Source organism: Hirundo rustica, chromosome 13, assembly GCF_015227805.2.
Source record: "Hirundo rustica isolate bHirRus1 chromosome 13, bHirRus1.pri.v3, whole genome shotgun sequence".
NCBI classification, from domain to species: Eukaryota; Metazoa; Chordata; class Aves; order Passeriformes; family Hirundinidae; genus Hirundo; species Hirundo rustica.
Window position 1 is genome coordinate 10339743 of NC_053462.1, and position 20446 is coordinate 10360188.

At 39.7% G+C, this 20446-nt stretch overlaps 1 protein-coding gene across 5 annotated transcripts; it reads left to right on the forward strand.

Annotated features, from left to right (window-relative positions):
- The first annotated feature begins 277 nt into the window (after positions 1-277).
- GABPB1 (GA binding protein transcription factor subunit beta 1) lies at positions 278-20442 on the forward strand. Of its 5 annotated transcripts, none has more exons than XM_040077396.2 (9): positions 278-367; positions 7069-7176; positions 7983-8150; positions 8617-8811; positions 9892-10003; positions 10378-10491; positions 12166-12351; positions 13651-13766; positions 18655-20442. In XM_040077396.2, the coding sequence occupies exons 2-9, from the start codon at positions 7069-7071 to the stop codon at positions 18805-18807; spliced, it is 1152 nt and encodes a 383-aa protein (XP_039933330.1). In that variant the 5' UTR covers positions 278-367; the 3' UTR covers positions 18808-20442. The 5 variants fall into 5 exon arrangements, with proteins under 5 accessions (XP_039933330.1, XP_039933327.1, XP_039933329.1 ...); XM_040077393.1 differs by having other exon boundaries at positions 9892-10039; positions 18655-20436; XM_040077395.2 differs by lacking the exon at positions 278-367 and adding an exon at positions 541-605.
- Positions 20443-20446: the final 4 nt, after the last annotated feature.

The window sequence follows — 20446 nt, forward strand, 5'->3', positions numbered from 1 at the left end:
AAGCTCTGCCTCAGACAGGCAAGGCAGCGAAGTCTATGCTCAGACAGCGCACCCTCACCTGGGAGCACAAGAACCCCAGCAGCCAAGAGGCGGGAACCGCAAGCTTCGCCACCCTGTGGCGCAGAGTAATCCAGGATAGCGACCCCTGTTCTTATTCCATCAGCCGCCTCTAGGGAGGCCACCCGGGCCCGCCGAGAGCGCGGGGCCGGCCCTGCCCCCGCCGGGCGGGCAGCGGGACGGAACATGGCGGGGCCCCTCCAGCGCGCGCTTCCCCGCCTTTCCCCGCGGCGGCGCGCATGCGCGCTGTGCGGCGGCGAGGCCGTATCCCTCCGCGCGCCCCTTTCCCCTCGATGTCTGTGTTAATAAGGTAATTCCCGCGCCCATGGTAAGTGCCGGGCGCCCCTCCGGGCCCGCCCGGGGCGCCCCGCGCCGCCTCGCGCCCGCCCGCGCGCCCGCGGCGGGGCAGAGCCGCGCGGAGCCGCGCCACTCCCCTCCGCCCGCCGTGTCCCTCCGCCGGGCGCGGCGCGGACTCTCGTGTGGGGCTCTCGGCCTGCGGAGCCCCGGGTCGGTGCGGCGGCGGCGGCGGCGGCCGGGCCGGCAGCACGGTAAGGGCCCGTCCCCGCGCCCCGTCTCTCCCTCACCCCCCCCGGGCCGGCCAAGCTTTTCCAGGTCAGTCTGCGCCTTTGTATAGGGCCCTGTTACCGGATGTGGAAGTTGATCTCTTCGCTGGTAAAAAATAATTCCACTTCCCCCGGAACCCGGCGCCGCGGCTCCCTCCGCAGCGCCCAGCCCAGCCAGGATTTCCTGTCGGGGAGAGCGGGCGGCCGGCCGGCCTTCCGGGGACCCCGCCGCGCGGGGGGCGCGGGCGGCGCGCTGGGCCGCGGCGGCGGCCTGGGCGGCCCGCGGGGCGCGGGCGAGCGCGACGCGGCCGGCGAGGGACCCGGGAGCTGAGGGGCAGAGCGGGGCTCGGCTCGTCCCGCGGGTTTCTCCGCCGGGCAGCGCGGTGTGGGCCGCGTGGGCAGGGTCCCGAGCCCCGCGTGGGCCGGGGGCACCGGTGGGGCCGCGGTCCGGGCCCCCGAGGCGGCGGGGCTGCGTGTGCGAGCTTGGCGCCAAAGGTGCCCTGGGGAGAGGCGGCTCGGGCGGGAAGGGAGCGGTTTCCCCTCCGTAGTGCCCCTCGCCCGGAGTCTGTAACTCTTGCTTTGGACTCTCAATAAAGCGTGTGGTGGGAGCATAAAAGTGAGATACCATATGTTAGTGCGGACTGTCGTTTTTTTCTGTTTTCTCCAAATAGTCAAAGTAGTTTCCGTTGGTGGGACAGTGGTGACACGTCGGTGAAATCCCCTGTAGGAAGTCGTCTGTGGTAGTTCTTAAGGCATTTTCCTTTAACCTGCTTACTAAAGTGGTTTTGAATTAACGGCGAATGCTTCGTAGTAGAGTTAAATGTGCTCAAAGTTGTGAATGCACACCCTATAGCTCTTCAGCCTATTTTAAGTTATTCATTACTTCTGAACTGTTAGTGCGACTCTGCTGCGTAACTGAGTTTTGTATGCACACAAATATTTGCGAGAGAACATAAGTGTGCCATGTGAGTAAGGTTAAGAGTATATTTGGCAGATCAGCATACAATGAATAGAGACTTGTTCATGACCCACTTTTTTGCTGAAAACACTTTGTTTTCTGGTTGGATTTTTTTTTTTTTAGGCCTATGTGCCAGACAGAAACTGTTGAGGAAGATTCCTCGTGATAAAATGGATGTTGTAGGTAGGAGGCGGATGATTTTTATTTAATAGTATTTTCAAGCTTAATCAACCTGAGACAGCCTCCTAAGGCTGTAGTACAGTTCAAAGGCTACATCACAAGCTCTTGGATTCTTCATGTCAATCACAGCTGCTGCAAATGAACCTTTTTGGTATCTAGTGCCGAATTTATTTGTGAAAACCGTGTAGCTTGCTGGTAGTGTCAGTCCAAATCTTGGTGCCAATGGTTCACCCTTGTTGAATAATAACACTCTTTAGATGTGACAGATCATGGCCAAATCTGTGCTCTCCTTTGTAAGACAAAACTTTTCTATGCTCTCTGTTATTTAATTGAGTTCGTTGTTGATTGATGCTTATTTAAGTTAATGTGTGAGCTCAACAGGAGCACAGATCTGCATTATTAACAGGCCTGCCTGTCTTTGCCACTAAGCTATTCAGTGTTTGCTTTTCTCAGCTCTGGTATTTTTCATCTGATGCATGTCTGACATGAAGGTCATGCTGCTGTTCAAGCAAACTAGAGAGAATTTAATTACAAATACAACAGTCAGAGGAAAGCTGAAAACACTGGAATTACAGCTGACTGCAATTAACATATTGGTGTAATTTTCACTATCACAATAGAAATGTGGATAGTCTAAGTCTTTGATATTTATATTAAGATTTGGAGTATGGCTTGTGAAATCATTGTCAAAAGATGTTCAATTCACATGGGAAACCAGGCAGGAACTTTTTGAGTTTATCCCATGTAAGTTGCTGTAATCACTGCTAATTGATGTGTATGTTAAAATGATGCCAAAGTGTTCAAGAGATGTTAACTAGTCTGTGCTGTTCTTCAAAGTATTATTGACCTTTGTATGGACAGTCACATAAAATTAGCTAGAAATGACTATTCTGAATTTCTAGCAATACTGCGAGATGTTGAAATCAGTAGGGTGGTAGTGTTTGTGAAGGTCAGGTCTGGTGAAGCAAGTTAAATTGTTTTTTTTCTTAAGGAGTGGAAACGACAAGACCTTCTGAAAGGGCATTCTTTTTCCAGGTGTAATGGATGTGAGGGATGATGGGTCTCCAGCCATCTTCCAAGTACAATTCTGCTATCTGTCACTGGAGCAGGGAAAAGTGTTTAATGAGCCTTTAGCGGAACTGTGTGATTGCGAATCCTTATCAGAGATAAGGCGTGTATTGATTCTGGTACCTTTGATAAATTGCAGCGCTGCAGTCCATGCTCCTCTAGAGTAGGGATGTCCCTTCCAGGAGTGTACCTTGGGACACAACTGGGGCTGGGCTGGGCTGGGAGATCTCCATGCTCCCAGATGTTCTACCGCGTTGTTTTGTGCCTGTTGTGCTGATGCTCAGTGATAGAAGAGGAACAGGTCTGGGTTCTGGGGGCAGGACACCAGTCTGAGAGATGCTGCAACATTTTAAGCCAAATTTAATTTTAGTTTGGACTGCAGACTCTGCTGCTCTGTTGTCTGTATACTGCAGTGTGGTAGCCCAGACATCTCAAGTTGCTGGGCTTTTAGCTCCACTTGCTTCCCACGGAGCCTATTTCACACACAGTTGAGTGCTATTCTATACCCTTCTGGTAACAGTGTGAGCTATAGAATTTATTATAGAGTGCATAAAAACCTATATCTAAGATGGATGTGGAAAAGCAGTATAATTTTCTTTTGAACATAAGTAAAATAGCAATAATAATTTGATGTTAATATAATTATCAAATAATTGTTTCATCTGGCTAATGATGTTGTGCAGGATACATTGCAGCAACGTGGAAGTTCAGGAGGTGATTAATCCGGAGAAGTCTAAACCAGCAGAAGGCTCTTCCCTATTTACTCAGTTGTAGACAAAACCCTCTCTTCACACAATTGTGTAGGAGCTCTTAGAAGTCTGAAAACATTATCACATTGCCATAAGAATAACTCCCAACAGTCTCAAGTCTTTATTTCAGAGCCAGCGATGCTTTTATTCTCTGAAAAAGTCCTCATGCAAAGTGTTACGCAGCTGTCATGCTAGCAGAGCTTGATAAAAATGACACAGTTAGTGAAGAGAACTCTCTTAACGCCGTTCAGCATAGTTGATTTTAACACTGTGGAGTAGCAGCAGAGTGCTCTTTGAAATAGCAAATCTCATTTCAATTTTAAATGTATTATTGTATCTTGCTTGCAATAGTATCACTGCACTATTGTAGTGTTACTGAGGGATCTGGAAAGGTTTTCTGGAATGGAGTGTGACTCTGCAGACCCTTCTCACTATGTCCCAGTACTGTGAATGAGTATAGGGGAAGTTTGGTACATTGTTACTCGGGGGTTTCCTAAAGTACCGGTCCTTGGAATGGGCTGCCAAGTGCAAATCAGCTTTGGGTTGACTACTCTTCAGAAATTTTGTGAGTGCTAGTATTTGTTGGTTAAAAGTGACTAAACATGCATCATTTTTGGTGGAAATGCCTCTTCATTTGCCGCTGTTGGGGCATTAGTGATGTATAATGGGATTTTTATTATTTTAGTTGAACAATGGAATTTTGCTGGGTTTTTCTTTTTTCCACTAGATGGCCCAAGCATGCTTCCAAGTACCCAATGAGAACTGAAACTTAGTTAATTTTTCTTTTAACTGAGGTTAAAATTCTACATTATGAGGCATATACCAACCTGTGTGATGCTTTGTGCTTGTTTAAAATACAAACACTTTATATCAACCAAGAGAGTGTTGGTTAATGTAAGGAATATCCAGTAATGAAAGGTTATTTTTCTCTTTGATTAGAACATTTTTTTATCCAGTGTAGCATAAAGCCATTTAGTTTTGCATTGAGAAGAGAACTGGTGTCCTCCACAGTAATTCAGGGAGTTCAGGGAGGCTCTGAAAAGGTGTTGATCTGAAGTTTGTCCCTAACATTTCCTGGGAGTGAGACTGGTATTTTATAGGCCACCATAATTGATTTTTTTTGGTGGGTGGCTTGACTTTTGCTGCATAGGGTTTTCATAACAGCTTTGCAGTTCATTTCATCTGTATGTGGGCAGTGGGTTCTGAATAGGCTGTTAAATGTACAGACTTATTTAATGTGCCTATTTTGGTTTAACAGACATCAGGTATAAGTTTGTTATCATGAGTGTGTCTTTGGTTAGTGGAGGAAGATGGGTGTGCACTGAAGGCAGCTCTTCCATGAGCGTGGTTGGACACTAGAATGAGGCTGAGGAAGTGGTAGGATGTTCATCCATAGAGACATTCAAAACTCAACAGGACTGAGCCCTGGGCCAGCTCTGAGCTCTGACTGGGATATTGAGCTAGATGACCTCTCGAGGTCCCCTTCAGTCTTAATTATTCTGCAAATCCAAAATGAGATTTTATTAGGGCCTTTGCTCTACTCCTGTTTAAACCAAAAATAAATATAAGGAAAATTGATAGTTGTCTTTCTGAGATAGTTGTAACCTCAGTATTTTGAATTAAGTTCCAGCTTCCTTTGCTTCTGAGGGCCTTGATGTGGTGGTATTAGACCACCAGAAGAAGGATGTTTGTCTGTGAGTGTACTTCTCCTTAACTTGCAATCCCCACTGGGGAAAAAAGTAAAAGGGAGTGCTCTATGCCTTCTTTTCACTGCTGCATTTGCCGAGTACCATCTCTTGCATTATGTTTGGTATTGTTACTTTTAGTATCTCTCTTTAACAGGTGTGACAGATTTTCTCCTATTCCATTCCTTAGGATCTTTCTTAGATTTTCTCTTTTGCTCTTTTCCTTTTGGAAGAGAGACAGCAGTTGTCCCTTCCTCTCCATATGACTGTGTTCCTTTTTTCCTTCCTTTTCCCATTGTCAGTATTTGTCCTGTCCTGTCACCTTCCTGCTTCTATTTGCTTTTCTGGCTGGAGACAAATCAATGTGTTCACATGTACGGGGGTGGACATAAATGGAGTATTTTGGTGACAGGGATATTGCTGCCTGCAGTCAGTTCTGTAGACAGAGGTAATCTACTCTAGTTCACAGCCCTACTGATACGTGTTCAGTACTGCATTTGCAGTATTTTGGTCTCCTTTCTAGTTTCTTCCAAAGTCAACAGCTTTCAGTTTATTGAGCAATGTGCCAGTTGAGCCAGGTACAGAGAAATTTCTAAAGATACTGTGTTCATGATAGATTTGTATGTTTAATGGGATTTCTTTCCTGGACTGATAGACTCTTCACTTTGTGTAGGACATTGGCTGCGTGGCCTCACAACTGCTGTTACTAGTAATACAGGCTTAACTTTGTTTGTGACTGGAAACTAAACTGATGAAAGCAATTCCATTTTTAGCATCCTGGTAGTGGAAAACATAGCTATAAGTATACTAAAATGTTAGTAGTAGTATATTTTGGTAAGTAGCATAAGTTATGGTTTAATTATAGTTTGTTTTATTTTTTTACTGAACAAATTTAATAGCACGTATGAAAAGAAGTGAGTTAAAAAAGTTGTGTTTATACCAAATCTTTGATGCAATAGGAACAGGTGTAATTTGTCTTACATATATTATCGCAAGCATTATATGGAACCTTGGTGTAAAAGGGACATTATCCAATCATGATGTGAAGGTTTTTCAGCTAGTATCTCAGTCATGTCTCAAAACTTTGCACTTCACGTGGTTTTAGTAACTGTAGACAGTTAAAGCAAGTAGTAATACTGGTTTTCAGGCAAAGATTTTATTTCATGTATCTGTAGGTAGTAGGTAGTACAATAATATGCTTATTGTGTCATTTTGCATCTGGGAGTACAGAAATTGTATTTTAGCGTCAACAAAAATAGTGATGAATGAGATGTCAGAAAGGTGTTGTGTTTCATACCTATCTCAGTACATTTGCATAGTGGTACCTCCTAAATACATGTAGGCGTTTTGGATGAGTGCCTTTGGTTGTAGTACCCTTGGGTGCGTGACACAGGGGCCGTGATGTGGTCCTGTTTGAAAACTGGACTGTCCGCTTTGTTGGAAGGTTGGAAAGCTGCAGAAGGTTGCAGTATCAGGTGAGAGCTTTGAAAGCGTCTGCCATAAGAAATGTGCATCCAATTCAGTTTAAATTCTGTTTAACTTTACAGCTATGGTGGTTACAGCATTGCAATACTGAAGTCTTTGTGTCAGCATCTGTTCTGTTTGGCTGGCAGAAGTAATTCTAAAATCAAACTGCTTATTGCAATCAATAAAGTTTGCTCTCATGGCTAAAATAACAACTCCAGTTTCTGAACTTTTCAGAGTAGTTCAGAAATAATAATTTTAAAAAATGAAGGGCAATGTGTATGTATTTAAAATAGTGATAATGTTATTATTTTGTCTTCCTATTCCTTTATGTTCTTCACTAGATGTCACTAGTAGATTTGGGAAAGAAACTTTTAGAAGCTGCACGAGCAGGTCAAGATGATGAAGTTCGCATTTTGATGGCAAATGGAGCACCTTTTACCACAGACTGGGTAATCAAAACTTTTACATTGGAGAAAGTAAATCATCTTACTTTTCTCCCCTGAAGAAAGAAATATGATTCTTACAATTTAGTATTTATATTACAGTTCTTCTTGGAATTCTGCAATCACATCATCTGATGTCTAATTCAAAATAAAAATTGTCTGTTTCTTCATATGATCTCCTACTGATTTTAGTAACAGACTGTGAATGAGCTCATTCTGGTGACTTTCAAGATGAGCTTTGATTAATGGGAAAAAGCAGCAGTCATCCTCCTGGTTGTTGTGTTTATGCATTTGGTATAGTAAGAGGTATGAATGATGAAAACAGTCCTAACTGCCTAATACGTGCAGCTGAGAGTTCCCTGATATAGGAGTGCTGAGTTGTCTTTTGAAGGTGCTGATTTTTGAATAGGTTGTGGAGAGAGGTCAGGTATCCAAAATTCCTAGGGTATTTACAAGCTCTTAAGAGCCTTAATCTGCTTAGTGACCTAACTTTGAAATTAACTCTGTTTTGAGCAGGAGATTTGACTTAATTGACTTTTAAAGGTCCCTGTTGACCAACACTAAAAAATGGGGTTAGGCCCCTTGAAATGTTATGCCTCAAAAAAGACAGAAAAAACGGAGTAAAAAGAAAACAACACCAAACTTTCCTCCCCTGTTCATATTTTGTAAAAGCCCCAACAGCTTCTTTCCTTGAGACTGCAAGGGAAAATGGTTTTGAAGTGGTGGCTTGACACCTGGTTTTGGTAGCTTCAGAGTAAGAAATGCTTCATACTGACATCTGTTAGATCTGCATGTTTTGTGTTCCATTACAGCTGGGAACATCTCCACTTCATCTAGCAGCACAGTATGGACACTACTCCACCACAGAAGTGTTGCTGCGAGCAGGTGTGAGTCGGGATGCCAGAACCAAAGTGGACAGAACTCCATTACACATGGCAGCATCAGAAGGCCATGCCAGCATAGTAGAGGTCTTACTTAAGGTAAGAACTGCTGAAACAAGTCTGAAATGGAGTTATTGTAATGGTTTATGATCAGATATTTGCGATTTGCTTTTATTCATGAAACCAACATTGAAATTATATGAATAGTTAAACTGTGTGCGTTAGGAACTTTGTTTTCCAATTGAACTGTAATTTATTTTACATTAAAACCATCATGATTTTAGGTGAATTATTTACTGCTGTTTCAAAGTAAGAATACTCCCTAATCTGATACTGTGTTTAGTAATAGATTTTAGTAGTAAGATGTGCTTTAGGGAATCTGTAATCCTTTTGAGGTAAATAATATGTTTGATAGATGAATTGGATTACTTTTAATGAATATGTAAATGTAAGATAACATGTCATTCCTCACAGAGAAGAACAATTTTGGGCTTCATTCTGTGACCAGCATTATTTAATTCAGATATTTCTAATGATATAATTTATGCAATGATCTTGTTTGTAGCATGGCGCTGATGTCAACGCGAAGGACATGCTCAAAATGACTGCACTTCACTGGGCTACTGAACATCACCACCAAGAAGTTGTAGAACTCTTGATAAAGTATGGAGCAGATGTTCACGCTCAGAGTAAATTTTGCAAAACGGCATTAGATATTGCAGTAGACAATGGAAATGAAGACATTGCAGAAATATTACAGGTAACTTTTAATTCCTCATTAAGGGAACTTACAGCAAAGTACTTGATTACGCATATCATAAATGAAGCTTTTACTGTCGCAGCTCTGACACCATATATTGATAATGCCAAACTCCAGTCTAGTTCATTGTATGAAATTAGATTAATGTTAGTAAACATTACTTGGTCAAAGAACATTTTCACCACTTACAAAGTCAAGGATAAGTATTCTTTATTTTCTTAAATTTGAGTCATGTAATACACAGAGGTAGGTGGACTCTTTGCAACTAAGGTGTAAAAAAATTATTCCCTTCTGTGGCAGTATATTTTGATTATCCCCTAGTGTTCAGTTAGCTTCATCTATGGATATTAATTTCCTAACAGCTGGCGTTCTGACAGGAGAGAAGAGATGCCAATTGTTCCAGAATTAGAAAAGCTAAGATTGAATTGTTAGAGATTTGATTGTAATAGATAATTCCATGGAAATGTCTGCTCACTGTTCAATAGTGTTGTTAAAGGCAAATTAAGTATTAAGTCTTACCGAGAATGCAAAGCAAATGAAAAATACCATTATGCTACTGTATAAATGTGTAGTCTCCCTGTGTCTTTAAATGTCTGAACTTCCAGTGTGTTCCTTTAGCCTTCTTCTGATTGCAGAAAGGGTGTAGTAAACAGAAGTTAGTAATAATTCATAGAAAGACTAAAAGAGATAGACAAAAACATTTCATGGCAATTGCAAAGCTGTCAGAGCAGCTTTTCATGACATGAATCTGCCCCAGCAGTCTTGGTTCTTCAGAGTTCTCTTTTAGATAAGTGAGCTTACACATCTGCAAAAGGGCCTTGTCCTCTTTGTTTACAATACCTGGTAGGGAGTAGTGGTGTGTTGTTAAACTCTTTCACTCCAACAGACTTTCTGTCTTTGGATTTCAACCAAAAAAAAAGTTTCTTATGTACTTGGAGGCAGGACACGGTGTATGTATATTGCATAATGAGGGAGATCCTTCTTGTTTGTGTGAAGCTTGCAAGAATTCTGGCTCTTACACAAAGTCAACAACTCCTTTATACCTGCAGTGGGAATGATGTTGTTACCTTTGTGTCCCAGATTGCAATGCAGAACCAAATCAATACGAATCCCGAGAGTCCGGACACTGTGACGATACACGCAGCCACACCGCAGTTCATCATTGGACCTGGAGGGGTGGTGAACCTAACAGGTCTGGTATCCTCTGCAAATACATCCAATATAACAGGTATTTAGATGTCCAAAGGATAGCTACTGGGATTTTATACTTTCACTGGTCTTCACCATTTAATGAAAAGGTTTGAGGAAAAACAGTGGTAAGAATAGTTACCATATTCCTCATCAGTGTTTTTTGTGTGTTGTAAATATGTACATACCTAAAACAACAACCTTCACAGACATAAATTATCAGAAGTTCTATTTGCGTAACAAACTACTTCAGAATAGCACCTTGGTTCAGTGGAATGCTGCTGAAAATGGAGTGTGTACTAGAAATTTCAGTGCAATAAAAATAGAGAGACTTTGCTGGTTTAAAATTTATCAGCTAATTTTTTTTCATCCTTCTAGATGAAACGGGAGTGTCTGCTGTACAGTTTGGAAATTCATCAACATCAGTATTAGCTACGTTGGCAGCTTTAGCAGAAGCATCAGCTCCACTGTCTAATTCTTCAGAAACACCAGGTTAGAAAGCTAAGTCATTTTAACTAATTTAATAAATTTAAAGTACATAACTTGAAGTTTTCTTCAGCACATGGAGGAGTGTGGTAAATAATGATTATATGCGTATAGATACTGAAGGAGAGCAAGGAAGGAATAATGACCATATTTATGGGGCAATCTTTATATAGAATAGCTTCTTTTTAGACAAAATCTTGCCTTTTCTTTCAAGGTTTGAATAAGTCCTAGCAATGTTTCCTTCCAGAACTAAAACCCAACACTGAGTTTGACAGTGAAAGATCAGAGCTGTTTGCCACAGCACCTAGCACTGGAACTTGCAATTTGGATTTTTTTGTGACAGTGGTCTTTCTTACTGCTGAGCCTGTACTTGGAAGCCAATTCAAGTTCAATACAACACACTTATTCATGTGGGAGTTGCTGTTTTGGTTTCCTGAATAAACACACTGTGAATATTTAAGCAGTGTTATAGGACAGTAATCTCTAAACATAAAGATCTTCAGAAGACAGTATCTGCAGTCATTATTTCAACTACGGAGTGATTTTTCTGTGTATTTTAAATTGTAATTAACTTAAAAGATGAAAGCTTCAGAGTTTTATCTACCTTCTGTCATCTTGAACATCACAACACAGTCCTATAGGGTTTTAATTTCCTCTCTGTAGATAGAGAGCACTCTAATGTCTGTTATTTAAATCAAAGGATTTGCTTTTACCCTGATAAATTGAAAATAAAATACAGAGCTAGTGTTCTTGAATTTCCTTGATTGTGCTACCAGTGATCTTGCTCTTTGTCTCAGCATTTTGTTTTAAAAAAGGAAGGATGGTAGCACAATATCCCATTTGCAGCATACAGTGCAAGCTGAGGTGTGTGCTACAGTTCTGTCCTACCTTCATTTGTAGAAGTGATACAGAACTGAGAGAGTTCACTGCCTTTACTGATTATTGAATCATGAATTTGAAATGGATAGTTGAACTGGAATTTTTCACTTTTACCTATGAAATTATATACATACAAGGTTTGTTTTACTTCTTAAGCTTTATCTTTCTTCAAGGGTGTAAAAATGTCAGCTCTGCAGAACTTTTCCTTTAGTCTTGTTTTATACTTTGTATTAGAAATAAAATTGTTGTGTTTGAAGTAATCATGGAGTACAGACAAAACCTCAAGATTCTCTAGGGGTCCTTGAGTCTGTTACCATTTTGAAGACCATTATATTAAGTAGAGAAGTCTGGGCTGGGTCCTGAGGTACAGTGGCAAGGCATTGGTTGAGAAGTAGCTTCAAGGTAGTATTTCTTTCAAGTTAATTTTTTTTTTTATTCTGCTATTAGTGTAACTTACTCCAGCTTGTGTACAATGCAAAAGTTTCTTGTGTTCTTAAAAAGGAAGCTGCTGTTCTTGCTGGCCTGTTAACACTGAACCCAAAGCATCAATTTTAAGTGGGGTATAGCAATATTATTATATAGAGCAGGGGTGGTATTGCATGTATTGTCAAAATGTGAGTGCTTTATGTTGGCCTGATGAAAAGACTCTATTTAGAATATAATTCATAGTAAAGTATTTGTCGGGGGTTCAAATTTGGAAAGCCACGGAAGAAATTTTTTCTCAGTGGTACCAAAATGCATTTGAAATCATGAAAGCTTCATTTATAAATTGACTTAATTCCTTTACCAATCTGTTGCTAGTTGTGGCCACAGAAGAAGTTGTGACTGCAGAATCTGTGGATGGGGCCATTCAGCAAGTGGTCAGTTCTGGAGGTCAGCAGGTTATTACCATAGTTACGGACGGCATTCAGCTGGGTAACCTGCATTCCATTCCAACCAGTGGCATAGGGCAACCCATCATTGTGACCATGCCAGATGGGCAGCAAGGTGAGTGCACACTTGCATGATTCCAGCTTGAGGAACTGTTTTAGCTACAGTAATAATAATGACTTTTTAGGTGCAAATAGCTTGGACCATTTTGTGTACATCTGTGAATTCTTTTATTGGAGAAGGCTCAGACACAAGCCTCCGCAGTTCAGTGGCTTAACTCATCAGCTGAGTCACTGCTTTAGGAGAGAGAATAGAAGAGTTACTGAACTATGGAGGAGACATGGGACATTTAAGAGAAAAGTGATAACTACTTGATTTGCCTTCAGTAAGTTTGATTTTTGCAAACTCCTTACAAAAACTAGAACATGGAGTAAAATAAAAACCTTCTTCTTATTCTTAAGCTGTGGCTTTGCTGAAGTACTGTGGGGAGGTGAGGCTTGGATTTAGAAACCTGATGCCTGAAGCAATCTGTGCAAGTCCCATGGAGTGTCAGTACACTGACCTGACAAATGGTCTGGTCTTACATGCCTGAAGTTTTAGAGTTGCACTGACAGAATTAGTGAAGCCAGAGTGACATAACATTTTTGGGGGGTCATATGTACTTCGTAGAAACTGCTAGTGTGATAAATCATATTTTTGTGATGTGTATGCTTTGGGTGGTTTCTTTTAAAGATGATTTGCCACTATTTAGATAAAAATGATCCCTCCTCTCCCTTCTTTGTGAGGACTCCCAGTGTGAAGCTTGAGGAGTTGTACACAGGAGGCAAATTATTTGGTTCACAGTCTGCCTGAACTAGTACACCTTGTTATCATTATGAGTGAGTGGGTGTAGATGGTGGTAACTGAGGTGACAGTCACATTTGTCAGATGGCTGTGTGAGGAATTGGAATATGACTTTACTGAGAAACCTGCTTTTCTTACTCATGGCTAATAACTGCTGGATTTTTAGATTACTTAAGGTGTATTAAAACAAAAGCAAGATTTGTATTTTGTATTTATCTAAGAAACACTATATAAGCGGTCTGCTATGGAAGTTAGAGTTGACAGACTGGTGACGGTGCTGCAGCTCTCTGCCATGTCTCTTTACTCTGTGAAAAATGGCAGTGATATTCCAGAGCTAATTACTGTAGACCTCAATAATGAAGAATTTTAAAGTTCTTTAGTAGCATATAAGCTACTACAATTTTTAGCAGATCTTCACTGAGCTTACCGTGAACTTTATTATATAGATGTGCTTTCACAAGCAAAAGTATCTGCATTTTTTGCTGTTAATAAAATTATTTAAATAATACAAGTTTTATATAGTGCAAATATTTTTCAGAGTAAATGTATTTACATGAACAAATACGTTTTCAGTGTTAACAGTTCCAGCAACAGACATTGCTGAAGAAACTGTGATAAGTGAAGAACCGCCAGTGAAGAGACAGTGCATTGAGATTGTTGAAAATCGTGTGGAGTCTGCAGAAATAGAAGTAAGGAGTATATTACATGATCTGTGTTGAACAGTGTTCAGGACTGAGTTTCTGGTTGTGGTTTTTGTATTGTTCAGGAGGTTAGTTTCTGTGTTAGCACAGAATGAAGTGTATGAAACGTTTTAACGTGTTCAGTCTCTCCTGTAACTGAAATTCATCTTTTACAAAGTTGTTGTAAAAAGAAAATAGGAGGGCTCTCTGCATGATCCTGTGGTCATGCATGTAAAAGTGACACCTAGTGTAAGTATATGAGAACTGGTTTTTTTGTTTTTCCTTGAAGATCACTAGCTGTTTTTTAAAACTGGCTGCTGATACGTTATCGAGTGACTTGACTCTTTCCGCTAAGAGTGAATGAGAGCACCGTACTCTCATCTTTCTGTTACAGCCACATGCTTCTGATTGTGAGATCATTTTTAGCAATGTTTCCTTTCCATTCATGGTATCTAGATAACTGCTGATGGAAGTGTAAAACAGTAAGATTCTGTGTTTGTTAATTTTTATCTGTGTGGTGTCCCCCGCCTTTTTTTTAAATTCCGAAGCAGTTTATTATTACACAACTTTGCACCATTGGGTTTTTTAAAACTATACTGCAAAAGACCTAACAATGTTGAGAGTGCTTTCCTTTTTATATGACAAATGGATGTAGCTGTTCAGTTTAAAATTGTAGCTTTTTTTATGCTATCCACAAAAGGTCCACCATCTCATTCCTTTTCCTGTTGCTTTTAACTGTGCTGACCAGTTTTGGTCAAAAGTTTATGAAAATTGCTGTCTACTTTGACTAGACTGTAAGTTTTCATTTTGTCAACTCCATGATACTTCATTTATCGAAGGTTGTATTGTCCTGCTTCTGTTCATATTACCAAATTGTGCCTAATTGAATACGTTTTGTTGTATAGTATGTGCTATGTGTTATCCATGTCTAATAACAATAATTTCCACCTCTCATCATTTACCTTCCGTGTCCCTAAGTTGTTGCGTCAAATAATTTTGGCCTTTGCAGCTTTGTGGTCATTACAGATTATCCTGACAGTTGAAATTTTCTTGCTGCATTTTTAAAAATGTATGACTGTTACAATAAAAGCATTTCTTTTGTTTACACTTTAAAAAATCTGCTTGAATTATTCATAAAGGAAATTACATTTCCTTAAGTATTTTAGTAATTCTGTTAAATGAATTTCTAAAAAATCCAGATTGGTTAATGGATAAATTGACCTGTTCCTAATTACAGATAATTGGTATAACAATACCAATAATTCTTTTAAGGGGATTACCAGTTTTATTTATATATGTTAAATATATTTCTCAAATATTGAAAGAAGTTGGTTTAGATGAGTTTCATGATCTGTTACTTTTAAGTGAAAGTTTTGATGACTTTCTTGCCTCTGCCTGTACAACTGGAAATTGACATGCAGACCTCTGCCTCCATGTGAAGGCCAGCTGACTTTAGGGGCCTTGTTGTGGTTCACAGGGGTATGGTGCTACCTTACTTTAGTAGCAGTGGCATTAAAGAAGTGCACACAAAGTTGGTTCACTTCAAATTTCTTCATCACAGACTCTGGTAGACATTTGAATTTAGAGAGATTGGGATCCCTCCCCTCATTAAAATATTTAAAAAATATTTTAGAAATTGGAAATACGCAAAACATTTATTATTTTCTTTGCCTCACACCTATTCATTATAAAGAGTTGATTCAAGGCTGAATACTTTTTCAGCTGTTTTAACTTCATAGCGTGTGAACAGTTTACTGTAGTTTGAAAGTTTTGTAGTTGAAAATCCTCCCATCCATGTGAGGTGGCAAACTTTCCTGTGAAAGTATTGTGGAACAACTAAAGTTGTAGTGATGTTTTAAAATTTTCTATTCTGGGGCTGTTAAGTTAAAACATTTTAGCTTATTTTGAAGAGTGACAGCAGTTTTCCTGAGCAGTTTGATATTTTAAACATGGGATGGCAGCAAAAAAACCCTGTCACACAGATACTCTGTTTTTCATTTCCATGCATAATTCATTAACATATAGTGATCTTTATTTTCATTCTTTAATTTGACTGTTTCTCCCATGTTGCATGTTTGAAAGGTAACTCACATTAGAACCAAGACAATCATTTGATTAGACTAAAAAATAATCATAATTGTAAACTAATTATATTCTCGGATTCATATCCTGTGTCTTTGTGTTGTTTAAGAGTGGTTGGTTATTTTAGTTATAGGTGTTCTATTGTCAATGGGAAGTTACACGTAATGAAGAAAATTCCCTGGTAAAATGGAAGATTTCTTTGGAGCACTGAGCATTCTCTAATTTAATTTTTATCTGGGTAGGTGATACAAAAGGACTCCAGATCTCTAGAACACTTCTGGTTGTGTTCTGAAGAATGTCCCAAGAACACTTTCTGGTTTTGATTAAATTGGTAGATGAGATACGGTCCTCCCTATTCTAGATGTCAAAGTTAAAGAACCAGTTTTGACCGCTGAATCCACAGTAGATGTGTTGTTCCTCCAGAAGCATTGGGTTCTTCCTGCTGCCTAGTCACACAGAAAAGCTGGCTTCATCTCCTTAACTCATTCTGTTTGTTGGGACTGTGACAGTCTAAAACCTACACCTGTTAGCTGCTGGACTAATCTACGTGCTTTGAATTGCTAGTCTGTCTTGTAGATGCTGCTTTTATCTTCTGGCCATGCCATGGAAACTTGGGTTTTTTCCTTGCCTTTTCCTTAACGTGCTGTACTACTTTTGGGTACGCAGCTCTAGTTCTCTCTTCTGTGGGAAATACTCCTGAAGTGTTGTTCAAGAACCTCCCCACCTCCAGATGTTTGCAGTGTGCACACTCCACAGCAGTGATTCCATCCCCAAATGTTTGCACACATTCCATAGCAGTGATAGCCCCTTGCTGTTTGTAATGCACCGCAGGACTTCTTGCCAGTGAACTACCAATGGTTCGTATTTCTGTGCAGGCCATTAGATAGAGCAGCTTTGCTTCTTGATAGTATTAGGTTTTTGATGGTTTTTATGGGACCAGTTCATGGCATAGATAATGCCCAGCTCCATACATCCCAACCCTTAAAAAGGAAAGGCTGCTTTCTACATGTGGAAGGATCAACTGTTTTGACTAATTCCCTGGGAATTGTCTCATAGCGCTGTTCACCAAGGCTCTAATCCATGAGGCTGTTTTACATAAGCTGTTGGTCCCCTCATACTACAGTGATAATTTTGGAGGTAGGAGTACCTTTTTGCTGGGCTGGTGCTGGAGGATTGTTGGTGTGTTGCAGGTCCTCTGACGTGAAGGCTCTGCTGTTCATTTGGCATCTGTCAGGCTAGTTGCTACATAGGCTGACCATCCATAAAGTTGCCTTAAAAGCAGAATCCAAATTTTCAGAGGTGGAAGCTGAACTTCCTTTCCAAATAAGTAAGCAAAATCAGATGAGCTCTCATTTTATTGGCGTATGCTCCAAATGAAACCAACCCTAGCATGCTGCCTTCAGCTCTTAAAGGCCCTTGGAAAATCAAGTTGCACTTACTGGAGTTTGTTCTGTGTTCTAGCTAGTCTCTTTATAATCTGTTAATAACATCTTCTTCACCTGTTGTTTTTGCTGTTCAGGTGCTGCTGTTAGCAATGATCTGACCACCTCTGTCATTATATTTCAGCACATTCAGCTGACATGTGACTGCTAAATGTGACTGTGACAAGTACTGAGAGCAGTAGCAAGTAGAAGGGAGGCAGAGTATTTTGTATTTTTCTGACCATGAAAATATGTGAGTGCATCAGAGATGAAGAACAGGGATGCTCTTATGGGAGTGTGGTAGGCTGAAACTTCTGATAACTGTTAGAGGTATTCAATGGGAATGTGATACTGAACTGCTGAGATGGGAATGTGGTGAAAAGACAGCTTGTTTTCACTGGATCTCAGTTTTTTGATAAGTCATTTTTCTGGGAGATGATTTGTTTCTCTGGCAACCTTCCATACTGTTCTTACTGAACAACTACAGTGGAAAGAATGATTTTAAATCCAATACTACCTTAGTCATAAAAGTATGATGCACTTTAATCAAATGGTATTTGGTTGAATATTTGATCAAAACAAAACTATTTCCCCAGCAAATTGCTTTTTCAATTGGGCTCAGAGCAACATCAGACAAAACGACAGTATCTACATCACTGGGGATGGAAATGCATTCTCCTTAGTTCCTAAGGCAGCTTCAGAGGAAGTGGCATTTCCCATACCATTTTGCTTGGAAACCGTTTTATATCCACTCCCAACAAACTTGTATGCAGGATTTCTGCAGTTACTTAAGGATTTCTTTACTAGCTGCTTTTAAAAGGCAAAAAGGTTATCTGGCTAATTGTCTGTTAATTCGTGAAGGTACGGTGTCCTTGGGAGTGTAATTAGACCTCTGGATTGCAGAGTATCAATCCCTGTTTAGAAAGAAACAATGAGGTTTATGCTTTGGTCAGGGGGCAGCTGACACTCTCCAGTGCAGATGGCTTTTAGGTAACAGTTGGTCACTTTTACTGTCTGATTAAAAATACAACAGCAAGTGCCAAGCCTGTAAGATTGAATGATTGGAGAAACGTTAATATATTCTGTTAGTATTTAATCACCACGCTTCCGCTTTTTTCATTAGCTCTTTTTTGGTGAAGACTTGCGTGGTACCTTTGCAGCTCAGTGCACTCGGGTTTACTGTCTCCACACTTCACCCCCGTGTGGGGAGTTGGCTGGTTGATAATTGGAGTCTAATTTGCACAGCAGCATTCATACAGGTTTGCCCGAGTAAGAACTGAACAGCTTCTCCATGATACCCTAACACTTGAACTGCATGTAAAGGAAAGTATTTGCCATTTTAGCTTGTGTTTGATACTTATTTGACAAAATATTGCTGGTTCTGTTTCTAATAGGAAAGAGAAACTCTTCAGAAACAGCTGGATGAGGCAAACAGAGAAGCACAAAAATATCGTCAGCAGCTTCTAAAGAAGGAACAAGAAGCAGAGGCCTATCGGCAGAAGTTAGAGGCAATGAACCGCCTCCAGACTAATAAAGAAGCTGTTTAATAAAAAATGAACACACTGCAAAGCCTGTTACTTTCAAAAACCTGCAGTACAATCTTGAACTGTACAGTATATAGGTACAGCCATGGGATTTCATGATAGAGAAGATGCTACAAGTTGATAACTGGACTTAAGCCGTGAGCTCTGATTAATTTCTTGTAACATAAAAACTCTGAATTTAGAAATTGTGAAAAGTATTTAAAATTAAATACTGTAAATAGTTGGTTTTTTTACAGTTTCAAAATGAGTTGATAAATCTTTTTGAAGGGATCCAGAAACATGAAAAGCCAATGTTTTTGTGAAATTTTTGATTTTAGTATGAATCTAACTTCTGAAAAACAGAACAGTTTTAAGGGTGATGTTGATTTAAGCTGACAATTTGAAATTTGATTATGTGACAAAATTAATTAACAGTTATTTCTACATGATAACAACTCAACTTCTCTGAATAAGACATTTCCAGGTGGAAATCTTTGTACAGCTTTAAGTAGTTGTCTCAGATTCTCTGAAAACCATTTTTGGTTGGTTTTTTTTTTATTTTAGGTGGTGAAATTTTTATATTTAATTTCAGATATATCCAAGTAGATTTACATGTATATGAAGCTAATATTTTTTAAACTTTTCAGTTTGTACATATGCTGCATGTTTTTATAATTTCTACACATACATCTTGCATAGGTATTTTTCAGCAAAGATGAGAAAAATTATGAGAAAAATGTTTAGCCTATAGGTCATTTGAAGTAAGCTAGCAGCCAGTTTTATTGTGGATGGTATATTTCTTGGAAGAATGTAATTTGTAATTAAGAAGAACAAAAGTATCCTAATTTACATATTGAGAGGCAAAATTTGGTAGTGGAGGCGTTGAAACTTCATTTCATGTGTCTTACAATTTTCCTGTACAAACATTTCAAAGTTCAGTAATGAATAGGAAAGAACGTCTCCACTGGAACACAGATAGTAGCTATTTTAGAATATCCCTATTGATCTCTCTTCCCCAATAGCCTTGAAATTACTTCAGTGATACATTTTTTTAACGGACTTTTGCATTTTAATTACACAATTGGACAAGCAATTTTTTTATGTTGTAGTGATGCTCTTCCTACCCAGCATCATTGTTCCTCACTGTGATACTGTGTTTGTGTGCGTCTGTGCAGTGATCTATTACGCTTAAAATTTATATGGCACGTTACATCTTCAGAGCATTGTAAAACTTTTTAAAGAATCCTTACTGCACTGCCTGAGGCAGGTAAGTGAGTGTTATTGTCTCAATTTTATAACTGGTTTAAGTGCAACGCGAGGGTGTGTTAAATGACTGGCTTAACACCACGTGAACCTGTGGTCACCTGGGAATGGATCTCAGGAGTTCCTGGCTTCTAGTCCTGTGCTTAGACTGAGCTGCCTTAAGATTGTTCAGTGCTGTGTTACATTAAATTTTGAACTACTGTGCAGATCCATTTTTTGTAAGATAAAACTCTTTGTGCTTTGCTTTGTTGTTCCATGTTCACTGCTTTTATGGAATTGTTTATATAAACTTAAGCAAAAAGTCTGGTTTATCTATACTGTACACGGAAGAATTACCCTTAAAACTGTACTCTGGCCTACTTTTTCTATTTTACAATTAAATATCTTTTCCACATATATA

Coding starts and splice junctions, on each gene's coding strand:
- GABPB1 (XM_040077393.1), top strand. CDS start 7,069: ATGTCACTAGTAGATTTGGGAAAGAAACTTTTAGAAGCTGCACGAGCA. Junction 8,812..9,891: donor ACATTGCAGAAATATTACAG/GTAACTTTTAAT, acceptor TTTGTGTCCCAG/ATTGCAATGCAGAACCAAAT. Junction 12,352..13,650: donor CATGCCAGATGGGCAGCAAG/GTGAGTGCACAC, acceptor ATACGTTTTCAG/TGTTAACAGTTCCAGCAACA.